Source organism: Phalacrocorax carbo, chromosome 5 (genome assembly GCF_963921805.1).
Source record: "Phalacrocorax carbo chromosome 5, bPhaCar2.1, whole genome shotgun sequence".
Taxonomy (NCBI): domain Eukaryota; kingdom Metazoa; phylum Chordata; class Aves; order Suliformes; family Phalacrocoracidae; genus Phalacrocorax; species Phalacrocorax carbo.
This window is the reverse complement of record NC_087517.1, coordinates 42,877,561-42,895,530: the sequence shown is the minus strand read 5'-3', so window position 1 is coordinate 42,895,530 and position 17,970 is coordinate 42,877,561. Positions and strand designations below refer to the sequence as shown.

General features: G+C 43.8%; 2 protein-coding genes across 8 annotated transcripts in view; one reads left to right on the top strand and one right to left on the bottom strand.

Annotated features, from left to right (window-relative positions):
* Positions 1-16,313, bottom strand: part of USP40 (ubiquitin specific peptidase 40) — a 56,903-nt gene extending 40,590 nt beyond the window's left edge. For 5 of the 7 annotated variants that reach the window (XR_010373075.1, XR_010373074.1, XR_010373076.1 and 2 more), the window contains exons 1-6: positions 16,189-16,313; positions 8,765-8,981; positions 8,294-8,361; positions 7,184-7,297; positions 6,423-6,587; positions 5,016-5,162 (exon numbers count right to left, since the gene is read on the bottom strand). Coding sequence is in view for 4 of the 7 variants with exons in the window: in XM_064452176.1 (XP_064308246.1) it covers positions 5,016-5,162; positions 6,423-6,587; positions 7,184-7,297; positions 8,294-8,361; positions 8,765-8,981; positions 16,189-16,206 (729 nt within the window). In the remaining 3 variants the exon portion in view is untranslated. The other 2 variants (XM_064452179.1, XM_064452178.1) reach the window with 2 other exon arrangements.
* The window catches only part of LOC104053578 (UDP-glucuronosyltransferase 1A1), a 33,200-nt gene continuing 31,461 nt past the window's right edge, over positions 16,232-17,970 (top strand). Inside the window, exon 1 of the mRNA XM_064452192.1 lies at positions 16,232-17,124. Within this exon, the coding sequence (XP_064308262.1) occupies positions 16,282-17,124 (843 nt within the window). The 5' untranslated portion in view covers positions 16,232-16,281. The remainder of the gene's footprint in view (positions 17,125-17,970) is intronic.

The following is a 17,970-nucleotide window of genomic DNA, read 5'->3' as shown; positions in this document are numbered from 1 at the left end:
TTCCCTACTTCTCAATTTCCCTACTAACTAGATATCTTATAAAAGCAATCAAGATCTTTCTCCTCTGTTAAGCCCTACACCTTCCTTGAATGGTGATCACCAGTCCCATACTTCATCCTCCTACAGAAAACAATGGAGGGCATTGCTGAAATTCTAGTCAGTAATTACATTTTCATAGTTCACATGTTCTTTGTGAGAGGATTTTCTTGAATTTTATACTAAGACACAACTGCTTCAAACCCCTGGGTTTGTGTTTACGCATGAAGTCAGACTACACAGCATCTTCCCAGCAGCTTTGCTCTTGGCATCTTGCACAGCATGTGCCTCCACCACAGAAGTCCAGGTAGACAACATCCACAGACTTTCCCTCATACACTAGGCAGGTCACCTGGTCACAGAAGGAGATCAGGTTGGTCAGGCGTGACCTGCCTTTCATGAAGCCATGCTGACTGGGCCTGATCCCCTGGTTGTCCTGCACATGCTTAGTGAGCTCGCTCAAGATGAACTGCTCCATAACCTTCCCCGGTATTGAGATCAGGCTGACAGGCCTGTAGTTTCCCGGATCCTCCTTGTGGCCCTTCTTGTAGAGGGGCATCACATCGGCAAGCCTCTAGTCATGTGGGACCTCCCCTGTTAACCAGGAATTCTGATAAATGATGGACAGTGGCTTGGCGAGCTCCTCTAGCAGCTCCCCCAGTACTCTAGGGTGGATCCCATCCAGCCCCATAGACTTGTGAGCGTCCAGGTGAAGCAGCAGTTGTAAACTGCTTCCTCCTGGATTATGGGGGGTTCATTCTGTGATCCATCCCACACAGACCCTGGGAGCTCAGAGTAGAAATCGCACACACTCAGCTGCTGCTGAAAAGCAGTCACTGCAAAGAGCAACACAGCTTTGTAGTAGCTTCACCATTCCCAGATGAACAGTGGGGCACTCAGCATCTGGCATAGGCCCTGAAGCCGCTCCCTCCAAAAAAATAGCTCTGAGTGAAGCTCAGCCTACAAACATAGCCTACGCACTTGCTTCTGCTGCAAGGAAAGGACCTCAGTTGAGGCTAGGGCTATTGCTCTTCTGTCCCCTCCTGGTCGTCTCCAAGCACAGCATTTGTACTTCACCTGAGGTTTATTCCAACAATGACTGCAGAGTTTTCCAGTTGTCTGGGGCTGTGTGACCCCAAGTACAGGTCAGGGCTCATACAGGCAGTGTTTTCAAATGTGGAAGTCATAAATCATCCTTTCTGTAACATAACTAGCTCTGACAGGTGTATACTGTCCAGAAAAAAGATCACGCCCACATGTATTTTGCAGCCTGCTGCTCAGTGACTGTCGGGCTGCTTCCAAATGCAACAGAAATGGTCTGAAAAACGTCACCAGAATATATCACAGTCATACATTGCTTAAGATCTGCCAGGCTGCTTGAAGAAGAGGGCCTTGACTAAGGTCTGTAGGCTATGGTAAGTGAGCACAATGCCGTGCCTGAGTGGCATGGGGCAGGTGTATCCTGGAAGTCACTACAGCCACAGAGGAACCAAGCAAGGGTTAAAGTCTCCCTCATTTATACAGAGGACAACCTTCAAGGCAGGAAAGCCAACATAATACATTTTAGTAAGGAAGAAGATTAATCAAGGTTTAACAACTTGGCACGCGAGCACATCAGGAACCCTGGTGTGAAGCAAAACCAACCATCTTGTATTACCTCTGCGTGTATGTATAGATTCAGTAGACACACTTCTGAGCCTTTCTAACATCTCCAGCAACTCTGTTTGAGGAGCCTCCCAGGAACACACGTACGGCGTAAGAAACTCTGAATTAGGTATTTAATTTCCATCAGCTGTGGAGACTACTGTGCAGAGCTTAGTAGCACAAAAGATTTTGCATGCTCTTCCATATTTGAAGTGATAATCAGACTATACAATTAAAATCTGATAAGGTTCTGGAACACAAGATTCTTCAACTACTAAATTCTCTAGAAGCCAAGACAAAAAAGGGGAAGAATAATATCCAGAGACCCACAGCGCACTGAAGGAAGGGAGGAATGGGATGGATCGGTATGGGCCATCTTGTCTTTGAAGCAGGCTAGGCATAGGCAGGTGGTCACGCTGTTACACGGCTGCCTTCCTAATGCTGCCGCCTCACTTGTTGCTAGTGTTGAGTCTCACTATAGTCTGCTGTGATCATGCGCATCATGCCCGTGGGGTCACAGACAGCAGTCATGCTGACACAACATCTCTTCCTCCCACTACAGCCTTCCAGCACAGCCGCTCTCTCTTGGCCATTCATACCCAACATCCCCCAGCTATATGACTTCTTACCCAAGTTCAGAGTTCCTGCTCTCTTCTTGCATGGATGACCACATTTGAAAGGTAAGCAACCATTACCTCACACTGCCTTGAACCCAGCAAAGTTTAACTCAAATAAGCCCTTATAAGCAAGCCACATGAAGCACTGGCAAATGTTCCTGAACTCCCAAGTCACTGATTAACTTCACCTGTCCTCAGCCCGCCTTTGCACCTGCACCCTTCCACATTAAGAGTGCTGCAAGGTTCGGATTATGCTCATCCTGCTGCAGAAGAGAGTGACCATAGCAGGCCAAAGAGCTTCACTGTTGTGAAGAGGACAGAGTCTGTCAAAGGCAGAGTGCACTAACAGGCTGCCTGCTTCCTCTTTACAAAGAATAGTGGGAATAACAGGAAAAAGGAGCAACTTTTTATAAAAAACTTATGACATGAAAAATGAGCACAGAAGGAAACCAAACGCCACTTGGTATCATTCTGGAAAAACAAAATTCAAAAACGTACAACTCTCATAAAGCTCTTGCTGGACTGCCCTTCCCTGGCCCTGGCTAAGGGGATGGATGACAAGACAGAAAAAAATCTTAAATTCAATTACTATGTTGGGGAAACCAGTCCAAACTGTTGTAAACCAAGGAACAGGGACAAGCCATCGGCACATGGATGCTGCAGGCTGCACTGGCATACACACAGTAACCACTGTTGAAAGCCACACCACCATTTAGCAAAGCACGCAGGGTCACATAGACAACTCTTCCAGAAGATACCACTGTCAAGCATCAAACATCTGAAGCTTTCCCAAGATGCCTTGGGTGAAGGCAGTAACCTAGGCAGACAAAGGAGTACTCCAGTCTGGATGTCTCTGCGCTCCAGGAGATCGCTCTCAGTGAACACCACAAGCTTAATGTCAACAGTTCTCCATTGAACACTGACAAGCTCCGATGATTCAGCACAGGAAAGGAGCATTTGGCTTTACAAGTAATTAAAAAAAACAAACCAAACAAACCCCACAGTCAAAAATGACACTTCCCACCCATAGCTGAGCACAGATCAAAGGACTGCTGTGGTTTAAGCCAGCAGGCAGCTAAGCACCACATACAGAGCCCTTCACTTGCAGGGGCGCAGTGGGATGGCAAGGAGGCAAGTGAAGGAGCAGGGGAAAGTGTCCCCCCTTGTCTCCCCCATAGACTGGTTGTCTAAGGAGAAAAGGTAAAGCATGTATTATTAACAGTTTTCCAAGAGGTGGCTCCCAAGGTACGGAGATGATGGCAATGCCGAGTACAAATACCAGATTAGTTTCATGACCAGTGAATTTATCATATCATAAGCCAGCATTACACAGTGCAGACTGGTAGCCTTGACCCAGCTCACAGCAGTGACAAACAGCACAACAGGGAACATATACTGCAAGTACATAACCCAACTTTGAAAGCAAGCACAACAACTTTGAGAGCAAATAAATCAACATTGTGACCAGTGACTATTAAACCAATATAATGAATGCTTGTAACAAATTTGCCGTAACATACTCTGGTCAGATTTGTCATTATCTCAACCCTTTGTGCTCCATGTTGGGCACCAAAAAGGACTGTTGTGGTTTAACCCAGCAGGCAGCTAAACACCACACAGCTGTTCTGCTCACTCCCTGCCCCACCCAGTGGGATGGGGGAGAGAATCGGGGAAAGAAACCCTAAAATTTGTGGGTTGAGATAATGATAGTTTAATAGGACAGGAAAGGAAGGGAAAACAACAACAACGGTAAAAGAATATACAAAGTAAGTGATGCACAATGAAGTTGCTCACCACCCACAGACTGGTGCCCAGCCAGCTCCTCAGCCGCGGTTGCCAACCCCTGGCCAAACTCCCAGTTTATATACTGAGCATGATGTCACATGGTGTGGAATATTCATTTGGCCAGTTTGGGTCAGCTGTCCTGGCTGTGCTCCCTCCCAGCTTCTTGCTGGCAGGGCATGAGAAGCTGAAGAGTCCTTGACTAGTATAAGCAGTACTTAACCACAACTAAAGCATGAGTGTGTGATCAACATTATTCTCATACTAAATCCAAAACACAGCACTGTACCAGCTCCTAGGAAGAAAATTATCACAGCCAGAACCAGGACACGCACCCAGTGTCTTACAACATCAGAAAAGCTGGATGGCTCCTTGTATTAATACATTCTTACTCACTTGAAGGCTCTAGTGCTATAGAAAAAATTGAAACCACCAACTGAAGTGTTAATTTATCACTGCAAGAACCTGTTTAGGATCAGGGAAACAATGCAATACCTGGATCAACAGATCCCATTTCCCTGTGCAGAGTAATATTTGTTCATTTTTTTTCTCTTCCATTTGGGTTCTTCACGAGAGAATTTCTATGGTTTTCTTCATTACATGGAGCTGTTTATTTTTTTTTTTTTATGCTCTAGGTTACTTTTTAGCCTATCCTCTGAAATGCCCAAAGCCAGGGCCAGAAGAGTTGTGTGAATGAGGCAGTACTCTTGGAACTACATGCTATCCCATTCACCTCTGGCTAGATTAAGGACTGCAACAACAACATTCACATCAAGAAATGAGTCCCATGAGCTTTTCTGGACATAGTTGCTGAGGTTTTAAAAAAAAAAAAACAGGTCAGAAAGCTTTACTTTGGAGTTAGAGGGTAGATATAGAAATGTAAACAAAGCTCCTAAACGTTAGCAAACTGAACACTGGGAATCACCACTGCATTACCTTTGAAGCTTCAACAAGTTTATCACAAGCTCCGCATCGATACAAGTTGTCATTTTCAAAGTACTCTTCTTCTACATACATGTTCCACATGGCCTCCTCCAAGCCAGCAACACCTTTTACTGCCACTGTTAGGTCTAAGAAATCTTCCTATGCAGAAGTCCAACAAAAAAAAGGTAGTAAGTGGTGTAAGTTCATAGTACATTAAAAATATACTCATCCCATTCACCACAGCACATGTGAGCATTTTGCTTTCATTGTTGATGGCAGGGTGGAACAAAAAAAACCCCATATATCCACATAAGAGAAATTACTTTTCAAAGAAAAACAAAACAAACAAGGAATGTTTTTTAAATTACAACGAGCAGTAAAAGATTGTAAAGATATGTTTTACTGCTGTTACTCCATTGTTCAGTTCTATCCTAACTACACCTACTAAAGGTAACGTTTGCCAACTCAGAAAATGCAATAACACTTTTCACCTCTGGGTCACAGCCTGATGTAGGTGGTTTAGAAAATGCCGCCAAGACTTAAAACAAAGTCATGCACAGACTGGGATCCACCTGGCTGGAGAGCAGCTCTGTGGAAAGGAACCTGGGGGTCCTGGTGGACAGAAAGCTCAACATGAGCAGCCAAGAAGGCCGATAGGGTGCAGAGTTACATCAAAAAGGGCATCACCTGCAGAGATAAGGAAGTCATTATCCTGCCCTACTCAGCGCTTGTCAGGCCACACCTGGAGTACTGTGTACAGTTCTGGTCCCTGCTATACAGAAAGGATGTGGACAGGCTGGAAGCGGTCCAGAGAAGGGCCACCAAGATGATCAAAGGACTGGGAAGCCTGCCATATGAGGATAGACTGGGAGAACCTTGTTTGTTCAGCCTTGAGAAAAGGAGGCTTAGAGGGGATCTCATCACCATGTACCAGTACTTAAGGAGCAGCTACAAAGAAGATGGAGACTCCCTTTTTACAAGGAGTCACATGGAGAGGACAAGGGGGAATGGACACAAGCTGCTCTTGGGGAGATCCCAGTTGGACACCAAAGGGAAATTTTTCACGGTGAGGACAGTCAACCATTGGAATAATCTCCCCAGGGAAGTGGTTGACTCGGCCATGTTGGACACCTTCAAGAGCCATCTGGACAGGGTGCTGGGCCATCTTGTCTAGACTGTGCTCTTCCTAGAAAGGTTGGACTAGACGATCCCTGAGGTCCCTTCCAACCTGTAATTCTGTGATTTTCACATGCTTTCAAGCCTGTAGCACCCTAACCAATGCACACTACCTAGAATCAACAAGGCCACCAGTGACACCCAAGAAAGACGTTCTTTTTTTTAAACTCCAAAAATAATTACATTTAAAGTATCTTCTACAGACCAAACAGAAACCTATCCTGGAAAATCCTCTGGCTTTACCTGTCTCTCACTGATATTCTTGCATTCTTTACAAACAATCTGGTTGACAACAATCCCATGGTACAATCGGTTAATAAGGTCATGACCTGAAGTTCCCACAAGGGATGTTTCCAAAGCACTGAACAGAATCCGATTTAATTCCTGTACATCATGCTGCCTCATTTCCTGCATAAAAAAACAACAGAAAACAAACCTGAAGAAATAAAATAGTGCCATCTGCTTTACTTATTGCTTAAAACCAACATATATTAAGTGTGACAAAGACAGCTGTTTCAATGACTACCCATATATTTACTACCTTGAGTAGTAAATTACTACCTTTATTATTATTTTGTATTCTTAATTTAGTTATGCTCTCTGAGCAGCTACAAGGGTATAAACTATAACCCACATAAGACACTTTCATTGGGTAGATTTAGACTAAACTCTAAGATGAGTTACACAGTTCAATTTAAGTAAGAATCTAAGTATTTGAAGGACAAGAACCCTAATTACTGCTGGGAAAAAAACATTCCTGTTAGAACAAAGGAAAAGCTACTGAAATTGTATCTAACAGAACATTTTCTTCCGTTGCTCTGTAAACAATTGGCATATATTTCATATGGAGATTCAATAGTATACAACAGTAGTTGACACAATTCAGTGCTATCTCCACAGCTTGAAGTATTTTAAGATATTTCTTAAATGTCAGGCTTTAAAAAAAGTCATCTCCATTCAGGAAGATGCTTATCAATGATGGTGTCACTGATGGTCATTTGCACCTCATTGCTGTTCCACCCAAAGCTGTCGGTAAGGTCTGTTGTAGATGCAGCTTGCTGGTCCAAGAGCAGAAGCTGAGCAAACAACCGTTGAAGTTGTAACGGAATTATTCGAACCTAGAAATAAAAAACAAAATATACCCAACAGAACAGAAAGAATCTTCAAACCAATCATTTAAATAAAAACAATTTAGTACAAGACTTGTTATAAACCACCATTGGCTATGGCTTTCATAATACAGGTTACTCAATTCACACAAACACATCAGTCGGACTCGATTCCAAAATCTGCAGTTCCTCACCTTACTCAGCCAAATATAGTCATGGAACATGGTTTATGATAAAGCAAAATTGTATGGATTAAAAGCGATCACAAGCCATCACAAAAAAGGACAACTTTGATGTTTTTTGTAATGCTAAACCCTAAGAACTCAGCTACAAGACATCATGACACACAGATTTAACATGTGCTACCCCTTACTCAGTAAAGTAAAGGGTTTAGTGGTAGGGCAGAATGAGATGGGAATGAGAACCGTTAATGCCAAGAAGCTTGATCAGCTATCTATATTTATCTTTGACTTACAAAAAAAAATTTTCCAAGCAACCAGTTGTATCACTTCAAACTGAGAACTGAAGAATGAAATTCTGCTTTCAACTTTAGTAAGCATTTTTTAAACAAAGACTGAATTCCAGTCTCATACCAACTTGTGCATGGGTAGGCTGTCAAACCTTCCGAGAGTCTCAATGCAATCACCTAGGTTGCGTGCATATTTAGATTTTTTTGTTTTCTGGTGACAAATAAGCCTTAGCACTGTAGCTTCAGTTACAGAAAAATCTAAAAAGGACTGTACAGACTTTGGGATTGTTCCTGTTCTCCTTAAAGGTGAGGAGGATCTCTGTTTTCAAATTCAGCAGAAAGAGGCTCAATATCTTACTTTTGAAGCAAAAGTTTATGGCACTGAAAACTTACATCTGCATGCAAAATCAAGTCATCAGCCAACCAACTTCAAATTTAAGGTTTCATTCATTCTCATGAAAGGCTTCATGCAAATTCAAACAATATTCCTCCAAATTGACATTCAGCAGTGGCTATGACAAGAAAATTATAAATACCTTTGCATCTGGTTTACTGCTATCATCCAGAATCCCAAGTTCTTCAGGTCCTAGAGAGAACAGTGCCTCTGCAATTGTAAAGAAAAATGCTTATTTAAAAAACAAACAAACCAATCAACCTATGTCTCCTCTTGAAAGATTTATTGTATTTTTCTAGCTAGCATTATGATGCTATTCTTTTTGGCAAATTAAGACATTAAACAACATTTCTGAACATCAGTCAACCTTGCAACTGGTTGAACTGATGAAAAGATAATGTTTACAATACTTATATTTCGTGCAGAAGTGACAATACTAATTTTACAGACCAAGAGCTCTGAGTACTCTGTAATAACTTATTTGAAGTGAACTGAAATAAACTGTTCCTGAAAACGATCTGTCTGTGGTGTTTCTTCAATAAATAACTCAAAATGCAAGTCACTGTAAAGTATAAATTCCAACACTACTTTAAGAAGGTTTTGAACACACTACCTCTAAATTCAGGTGTGAAAAGCAGAGTCTGCAGAAGGGAATTGAGGTAGCAGGTCCCACCCTGATTTTTGATACCACTTAAGTTGGTAAAATCCCTGGGAGCTGGAGGCTCAGAATCTCTGGGCTTTAACTTCTTCCCTTTTCCACAATGGTTGTTTGAAATAAAGGAAAAATCCTCTTCAAATAAGTCCCCAAACATTGTGAAGGCAAAACAATCCTGGAAAAAATACAAAATTATCTATTTACTATTAAAAAAAAAATGCAGTTGAATCCACCCACTTCTAATCCTCCAAGATGAGCCTTTCAGCCCTGACTGAAGTACTTCTTTATAGCTTTTTTCATCTTATGCTGTTCATTCTAAAAGTGAATGACAGATCCATTTGAAAGTGTGCACTAATATAACAAAAAAAAAGGGTGCATTAAAAGCATTTATGTTAGCACAGGTCTGAACAGACTTAACTACAATCAAATACATCACATTTCAATTTCGTATCAGCAAAAACACACGTGGCAAAATAAATAGGTCCTTCTAAACACCTGTCATTAACTAGTGTCCAAGGTGACCAGTTTCATGCAGGGAAGGTACACAAGACCTCTCAAACCTCATCAAAATCCCTGCACTGTGCCTCAACAAATCCCTGAGCACAAGTAACCTGTCTCTGGTACTGGCCAGTTCAGATGGGAAGAGTGTAATAAATCGTCAAAAATACAGTGATATTTTATGGAAAATTTTATCTCTGCTTCCAGATATTTGAGCCAGAAACTCAATGACAACTAATTCTTCTTATGGGAATTTTTTATGTCCTTTCTGAAAGCCTTGCAACCTCTTAGCATGTACCAGCATTCCCTTTTTGCTTTGCACTTGCCACCCGGTAATTTTATTTGGTACGAGTAGCTTGTAGTAGTAGGTGAGTAATCAATGAGTTATACAGAAGCAGTCAATAATAATTCTCTTATCTACCTTCATTCCACTTGAGAGTTTACAGATCTTTATCTTATTTCACTCAAACACCTCTTCCAGACAAAAGCCTCCAGAAAGACATATTCATTCCTACAACCAAACTTCTTCCCTGTCTTTGATTATCCTTATCTACCTCCTCTAAAGCCCTTAAACTTCTCTTTTCCCTGTTTCTGAGATCAGAGGACCACATCTGCCTACAGTGGTTTTTTTTTTCCTGATAGTTTATGATATGCTGAACACAGGCTCTACCAAAGATACAAAGAAACTCCCCTCTCTGACAGCTGATCTTCTATTTTCTATCTTTTAGCTAATTATTTAATCAAGCAACAACTTTCTTCTCCTGTGTCAGCTTAATTCCTTTAAAAGCCTTCAGCAGCAGACCTTATTAAATGCCTTCTGAAAATCCAAACAGAGTTACCAGGCCCCCTTTCAACCAGCCAGTAGCTCTTCAGGAATCTCCTAAATCTCTTTGTATAAAACAGCCTTATGTTAAGCCCATTTTAGCCCTTCCCACAGTAGAGCAGTCTGTAGGCAAAAGGCTATGCTCAGAGCTATGAAGCAGTGTGGCTGTGTTCACTCTGCTTGTTCAGCACTTCATACAATACATACCCCTTTATAAACACCCTCAAAATAAAAGTATGCGGCTAGAGATCCTCCTTAATAAACACAGACAGTAAATAAATTATTTTGATCTCTTTGCATTACATTTTTCTCCTCTGAATGCAGCTCTTACACCTTGATGACCTAAAAAAACTCCAAAAACCTGTAAAGGTCCCACCTCCCATGTTTCAAGATGTAATTACTAGGTTTAGCACTGTCTCACAGCCTTCATTTGTTTTTCCAGTTACACCTGCTGCACTTTAGCATTTAACTATCCAAAGATTATGACCTTTCTTATTTTCCACATCTGAACACACAAGTGCTTGCTCCTAATAGGTTTATTCCACATAAAAAGGTGCATATCTAGGAGACAGCCATCATCTTACTGACAGCCTGCTGTACCACCCACCACTCCAGAGAAGCACTTCAGCCGGACAGTGCCAAATCCTCCCTCGATCCGTATTTCAGGATCCTCAAAGCACCGCTGCGAGCAGCTTCGTTCCCTTAAAATTCATACAGTGATATAGATTAGAACAAATCTGTGATGATGGCGTCGGTCCAACGCCCTCACAAAGCAGGGCCGACATAAAGCGCGTTGCTTATCAGGGCCTAAGTTGGAATAACTCCACGAAAAGAGATCCCCAAAACCCTCTAAGCCCCTGCCCTATACTTGTTACCTCAAAAAGGAACCTCCCACCTCGCCTTCCCTTTTCCAACTGAACTCACCCGGCTCCCATATGCTCTGGCTCCCCCGCGGGGCTGGGCCCGCTCCTCAGACGCAGTCTCACCGGTACCGGGGTGCCCCGGGCCTGCCGCCCACCGCTAAAGCCTAGCTCACCCCTCAGAGCCAGCGCCTACCGCCACGGTCCCGCCGCCGCCGCCATCTTTGTTGTGACGCCGCGCAAAGCACGCTGGGAGGCGGCAGCGGCCCCGGGAGTTCACGCACCTGACCAGACCCCGTAGACCGAACACCGGTGGTCCCTCTCACCCCGCTCCCCCGAGCGAGGGGGCGCCTCCCGCAATGGGCGGGAAGGAACCGCCGCGAACGGGCGACGGAGAGAACCGAAAACCGGCCGGTAACGCGGCCCCGGGGGGGGGGGGGGGGGGGCGGTGAGGGGAGGGCGGGCGCGCAAAGGCTGCTGGGAGTCGTGGAAGCATAGAATCATGGACTGTCCCGAGTTAGAAGGGACCGGCAAGGATCATCGAGCCCAGCTCCTGTCCCTGCACAGGACAGCCCCAGAATTCACACCATGTGTCTGAGGGCGTTGTCCAAGTGCTTCTTGAATATTGGGGAGCTTGTTCCAGTGCTCCATCACCCCCTGGGTAAAGAACCTTTTCCTAATATCCAACCTAAACTTCCCCTGGCACAACTTAGAATCATAGAATCATTAAGGATGGAAAAGACCTCTAGCATCATCAAGTCCAACCTCCAATCCAACACCCCCATGCCTCCTAAACTATGTCACGAAGTGCCATTTCTACATGTTTTTTGAACACCTCCAGGGATGTTGGCTCCACCACCTCCCTGGGCAGCCTGTTCCAATGCCTGACCACTCTTTCAGTAAAGAATTTTTTTCTAATATCCAATCTAAACCTCCCCTGACGCAGCTTGAGGCCGTTTCCTCTCGTCCTTTCGCTAATAACTTGGGAGAAGAGACCAACACCCACGTCACTACAACTGCCTTTCAGGTAGTTGTAGAGAGTGATAAGGTCTCCCCTCAGCTTCCTCCAGGCTAAACAACCCCAGCTCCCTCAGCTGCTCTTCATAAGACTTCTTCTCCATACCTTTCAAGATCTTCCTGCCATTCCCTCGGGTCCTATCATTGGTCACCAGAGAGAAGACATCAGCACCTGGCCCTTCTCCTCCCCTTGTAAGGAAGCTGCAGATCACGATGAGGTCTCCCCTCAGTATCCTCCAGGCTGAACAAACCAAGTGACTTTAGCCACTCATCATATGGTTTCCCCTCTAAGCCCTTCACCAATTTTGTGATCCTCCTCTAGGCACTCTCTAGTAGCTTTGTATCCTTAATATACTGTGGCGCCCAAAAATGCACACAATACTCGAGGTGAGGCTGCACCAGTGCAGAGCAGAGCAGGACAATCCCCTCCCTTGACTGGCTGCAATGCAGTGCTTGATGCACCCCAGGACACTGCCCTCTTGGCTGCCAGGGCACACTGTTGGTTTACATCCAACTTGCTGTTGACCAGAGGCCCCAGGTCCCTCTCTTCAGAGCTGATCTCCAGCCTCTCATTCCCCAGTCTCTGTGTACATCCAGGGTTGCCGTGCCCCAGGTGCAAAATCGAGCACTTGCCCTTGTTAGACTTCATACGGTTGGTGATTTCCCAGCTCTCCAGTCTGTCCAGATCTCTCTGCAGGGCCCCTCTTTCCTGGAGGAGGCCCACCCTGCCCTGGCCCAGCTTCTCCTGGGGACTGGACCTGGCAGCGCTGGAGAGCAGCGCAGCTCCGTGTGGAATAATCACTGGAGATGACTTAGAAATTAAACTTATGTTTCTAGAAAAGGTACAGCATTGAAGAAGCTTTCAAGGTGGAGTGCAGCTGATATGTGAGGAATCCATTCCACGGAAGTTCCCTAGTAACCTTAGATGTCAGCAATGCCAGGAGAACTTGGCCAACTGAGTCTACGAGGAGTTGTCTGGAGGGCAGAGCGGTGTGGAGGCATTGTGGCCAGGCTCTGTGATAAATGTGAACTCAAGGAACAATGGAGCTGGTACGCTGCATATTTCCTACCCTGGGCCAACAGCCCATCATACTTTTGACAAAATGTTGTCCTTTTGGTGAACTTTGCTCATTATAATATAATTATAATACCAAAACACACCTCCATCCTGAAAGTTACCCACCTCTAAGGTGCAACCACCCCTCACTGGGCATGTGCTTTGAATTTCTTCTAGTCTATACTTTTAAAAATAAAGTGAGGAAATTTTACACCAATCATAATAAAGGTATGTATGACTAGGGTCACTCAAGCTCCATCTGAAAGATAAAAAATAGTATAAAATGTGTGAAGAGAAAGAGGGTGTTAGGGAAGATACCATCGTGTACCACTCTGACTTCTGGGACCAGTCGACGGGCTGAGCCTGTCTTCCCCCTCACTGGGATGCCTTTGAGTAAGATTAAAACATTTGGTTATACCAAGTGTTTTCCTGGGGAAACTTAGAAACCTCTTTATAGCTTCACTTTAAATCTCCAATGCTTCATATTTGGTTAACACACTTGTAGCCTAGCAGTGTTACTCATTTTCTTAGTATTTGTGTGTGTCTTGTAACCAGCAATCTTATCACTGGTAATCCAAAGAGCCTGTGTATCTATTGCTTTAATAAATTGTACTATTCATTAATCTAGCCATGATTGTTCTCATTGAACACGGCCGGCCTGGGCGTCTGCCAGATGAGTTACTAACAACAAATACTGTGATGAGTGGTTACTTCAACAACCCTTAGAAAATAAACCGTTGACCAAGTCTGAGACTAAGACTGGACTTAGCTGCACCTAGACTTCTCTCGGAGAAGGAGTTGAGAAAGCAAGGGGGTCCTGTCTGAACCTCGTGACTCAACGGTAGGGTCTTTCCCTAACCACTCCTCAGACTTCTACCATTAATGCAACACTCCGCCATCACCCAAACTTCTCAGACCACTGCCAAGGACCGGCCCTGCTGAAGCCTTCTGAAAAACATAGCTGGGGATGAAGCTCAGCGTACCAGCCTTGCAGCGCAAGGGCATCTGCTGCAAGGAAGAGCCCTCATGGAGGTGAGGGTTGCTTCTTCACCCACCCATCCTGGTCCAGCACCCTCCCTGGGGGTCGTATGGCCCCACCAAGTGTAAACCAGGGCTTGTACCAGCATTGGGTTTGCAAATACAGATGAGCCTAGCCAATAATCAGAGAGGACCAGCTCCCTCTTCGAAATAAGCAGGTTTTTCCTAATGCTACCACTGAGCCTAGAATGACCCAGCTGGCACCTCGCTTGCTACCAGCGTTGAGTCTCACTACAGTCCGCTGTGATCACGCACGTATTGCTAGTGGGGCAGGCCGCAGAGCTGCAGGCAGCAGTCATGTTGACACAACACTTCTCCTTCCTGCTACAGCCTTCCAGCACAGCCCATCTGTCTTGAGGTTGTCTGTTCCTCCCCTGCCATTCCCCAGCTATGTGGCTTCTTACCCAAATTCAATGTTCCCACTGCCCTCTTGCATGGATGATCACATGTGAGAGATAAGCAACTGTTATCTCATGCTCCCTTGAACTCAGCAAAGTTTAACTCATCAAGAAACCCCTGCCTGATAACCAAGTGAACCGGGGGAGCGCTGGCAAACTCTCAAACACTCAGAAACACCTCTAAGGTACTGATTAACTTCATCCATCCTTCACTTGCCTTTGCACCCACTCTCTTCACCCTAAGGGCACTGTGAGGTTTGGATGGCAAATTTGTCCTGCTACAGAAGGATGAGGAGGGGAGAAAATGGCAGTACATTTCCCTACCAGCTCCCTGTTTACGCCTCTTCAGCAAATAGGAGGTGCCAATAAACAACCCTTAAAAAAACAAATCAACCTTTTCATGAGAAAATGCTGTTGGTCACCTTCCCATCAATAATTTTTAAGTGTGTTTTATATAAATCTGGAAATAACAGCATGTTTTAGTTATTATTAATCTTCTTTTCATTATACTAACATAAAGGATTCTAAGACTATTTGTTTTCACTTTTACTTCAGAGCATTTCTCCCTATTCTGAAGCTCAAATATTTTGTTTTCTGAAAAGTTATCAAGTGCCTGAAAGAGGACTGCCTTCTGCCATTCATTCTGTAGTTTCCGTACACAAGGAGAAAGTTACAGGCTTTGTAACTCTTGGGAAAAAGAAATAAAAAGACTGATAGGAAAACATTAAGAAAACAATACGTAATTAGTTTCATTGCATTGACTATGGTATGGAAGGGAGAGAAATATTGTTTCTGTATCTCAGTTTTGTGCCTGAGGGGCAGAGGCTGCATGGCTTTAAATATCCTGTTTTGTTGTTTTTCTACATCGCGGTGCTATTTAGGCACCTAATCCTTTTGGCATTGATAACGTCAAAACCAATGCTGTGGAGCTGATGGCTCTTGCAAACCCAAGTTTGAGCTGAAGCTGCTCTTTTAAGTCAGGTCCGATACCTGGGCTCACACGTGAGTCTCTACTGAACAGTCCAAGCCATACAGAAAGTAGTAGTCAGTAAAACACATTTAGTACATGTCTTATGTCTGGCCTCTACTTGATGCATAGGCAAGTGGTGAGGAGTTTTCAACTGCCTGAGGGCCATCTCATAGGCTGTGGAACAACTGCGTTACTGCTCTGAAGCAAGAACCCGGGCTTCAGCTTCACAGTTCTCTGCCTTGGCTGCCAGGTCAGCCTCTCTCAGTGTCTCGCTTTGATGTCATTGTAGACTGCTGAGATTTCTGCTAGATCAGAGGAGTTGGTTCATCTGCCCTTTCCCCGTACCCCAAGGGTCTCTCCTGTTCTGTCCTCAGAGAGATTATCTGAACATCCATGTCTCCAGCCACAGCCACAATGCAATTTGTTGAGGCTGTTTTCATTTGTTACTGTGATGTTGGAGTCGTTCGCACCAGACTTGCCCTCCCTGGCCCTGAACAAGGGGTAAGACAGGACACATTAATGATCACGAGACAAGTCCTATGAAATCTGACTAGTGTGCTGAGGAGCCAGTTCTCTGTTGAACACCAAGGAATTCCAATGACTCAGCACAGGAAAGGGTCACTACATTTGGCTTTACAAGTAATGAAAAAAAACAAAAACCACCAACCCACAACCAAAAGCAGTGAATCTTTAACTAGAAGAGTATGACAAAGCAGCATACCTTAACAGATAATCCCATCTGCTTTCTTCAAAAGCATCTTCAAGATATTGAAGGAGAAGACGCTTTCACAGTCTGTATTCTGACAATAGGAACATGACTTTGCAGCTTTGCTGTGCCTGCATTTTTATCCTCCTTCCTGGCCTCTCAGATGGAGGGAAACTCCTGGTGGTGCCCATGGGTGGAAGCCACTGGCTTAGCATGCAGCAAGTGGTGGAAAAGCTCACTGACAGAGGACATGAAGTGGTGGTGGTTGTACCAGAAGTAAGCTGGCAGATGAAGACAACACAGGCATACAGAGTGAAAACATACCCAGTGTCTTATACATTAGAACAGCTGGATAATGCCTTTCACGAGTATGTTGCCATGCACCTGAAGGACCTGCCTTTCCCGCTGAACACTCTAGCACTGTACAACATCTCAGTGGAAGTTTTCCGTTTGTTCTTTCTTCAGTGCAAAAACCTGTTCAGCAGCAAGGAGACCCTGCAGTACTTGAATCAAAGCGGCTTCGATGCTGTCCTAACAGACCCCATTTGTATGTGCGGAGCGACACTTGCTAATTATTTTTCTCTTCCTTTTGTGTTCTTCATGAGAGGATTTCCTTGCGACTTACACTACAAAGCACCGCAGTGCCCAAGCCCTATGTCCTACATCCCGAGACTATTTACCTTCAACTCAGACCACATGACTTTTTTCCAGAGAGTGGAAAATGCACTGGTTGCCCTCCTGGAGCTTGTGTACTGTAATGGTTTCTATGAAGATGCGATAAAGTTTTCCTCCGAAGTTCTTCAGAGAGATGTATCCCTGCTAGACCTCCTGAACTCTGCTTCCATTTGGCTTCTGAGATTTGACTTTGTGTTTGAGTACGTCAGACCAGTGATGCCCAATATGGTCTTTATTGGAGGTATAAACTGTGCTCAGAGGAAACCACTGTCTAAGGTATGTTCTTTTTCCTCCAAATTATATATTTTCCAATGAAATGTGATTACATGATTTCTGGAAGTTTAGTGCTATTGAACTTTTTTATTTCTGGTAAAGATTTAATACAATAAGGTTTTGGCAGTTGTTTTCCACAGGATGAAATCAAATTACCCTGATGGAGGCAGATGACTTATTTGAATTAATGAGGGTATTCTGACAAGTCTAACAAAAAATAGACATCATCTGCCAACTACAAACTGTCATCAGTGAATGTATATTGTTCACCAACCAGATGCAGTTTTGATTTAATTTTCATGAAGTCTGACATATATTTCTTTCACCTGACCAAAAACCCAAAGACCATATTCTGAGAGCCATCTTTTGTTTTTAACTCTAGGCTCAGCAAAGTCAGTTAATTTGCTTTGGTTGTGTTTTCATGACATATGGTTTCCAAACTGGCTGTCTACATTAAGTTATTTTTGTTTGTAGATCATGGTGAAACATAAATGTCATGTTGAAATGGGAAGTATTAATCTAAAATAGTGTGTTTGGTGCAAGATACTTGCACACAAAACTCAGATAAATTTTCGTACTTATTTCTTCACATTTGCTTTTACCAGAATTGTTCGGCAGGGTTTTTAAAGCTAATCTAGAATTCTAAATCTATTTTGACAGTTACCATATAGTCTCTAAAACAATTAAAAGCACTAGACATTTCTTTCCAAGCACAATGCAGGACACAGACATCTTTGAAATTATTCCCTAACTTCTGAATTGTGGTCACACAAAATCAGTGCACATTTGCATTACAGTATCTTTGAGCTGAAGTTGTTTTTCTTTCTTCTTTCAGATTTCTTTTATACT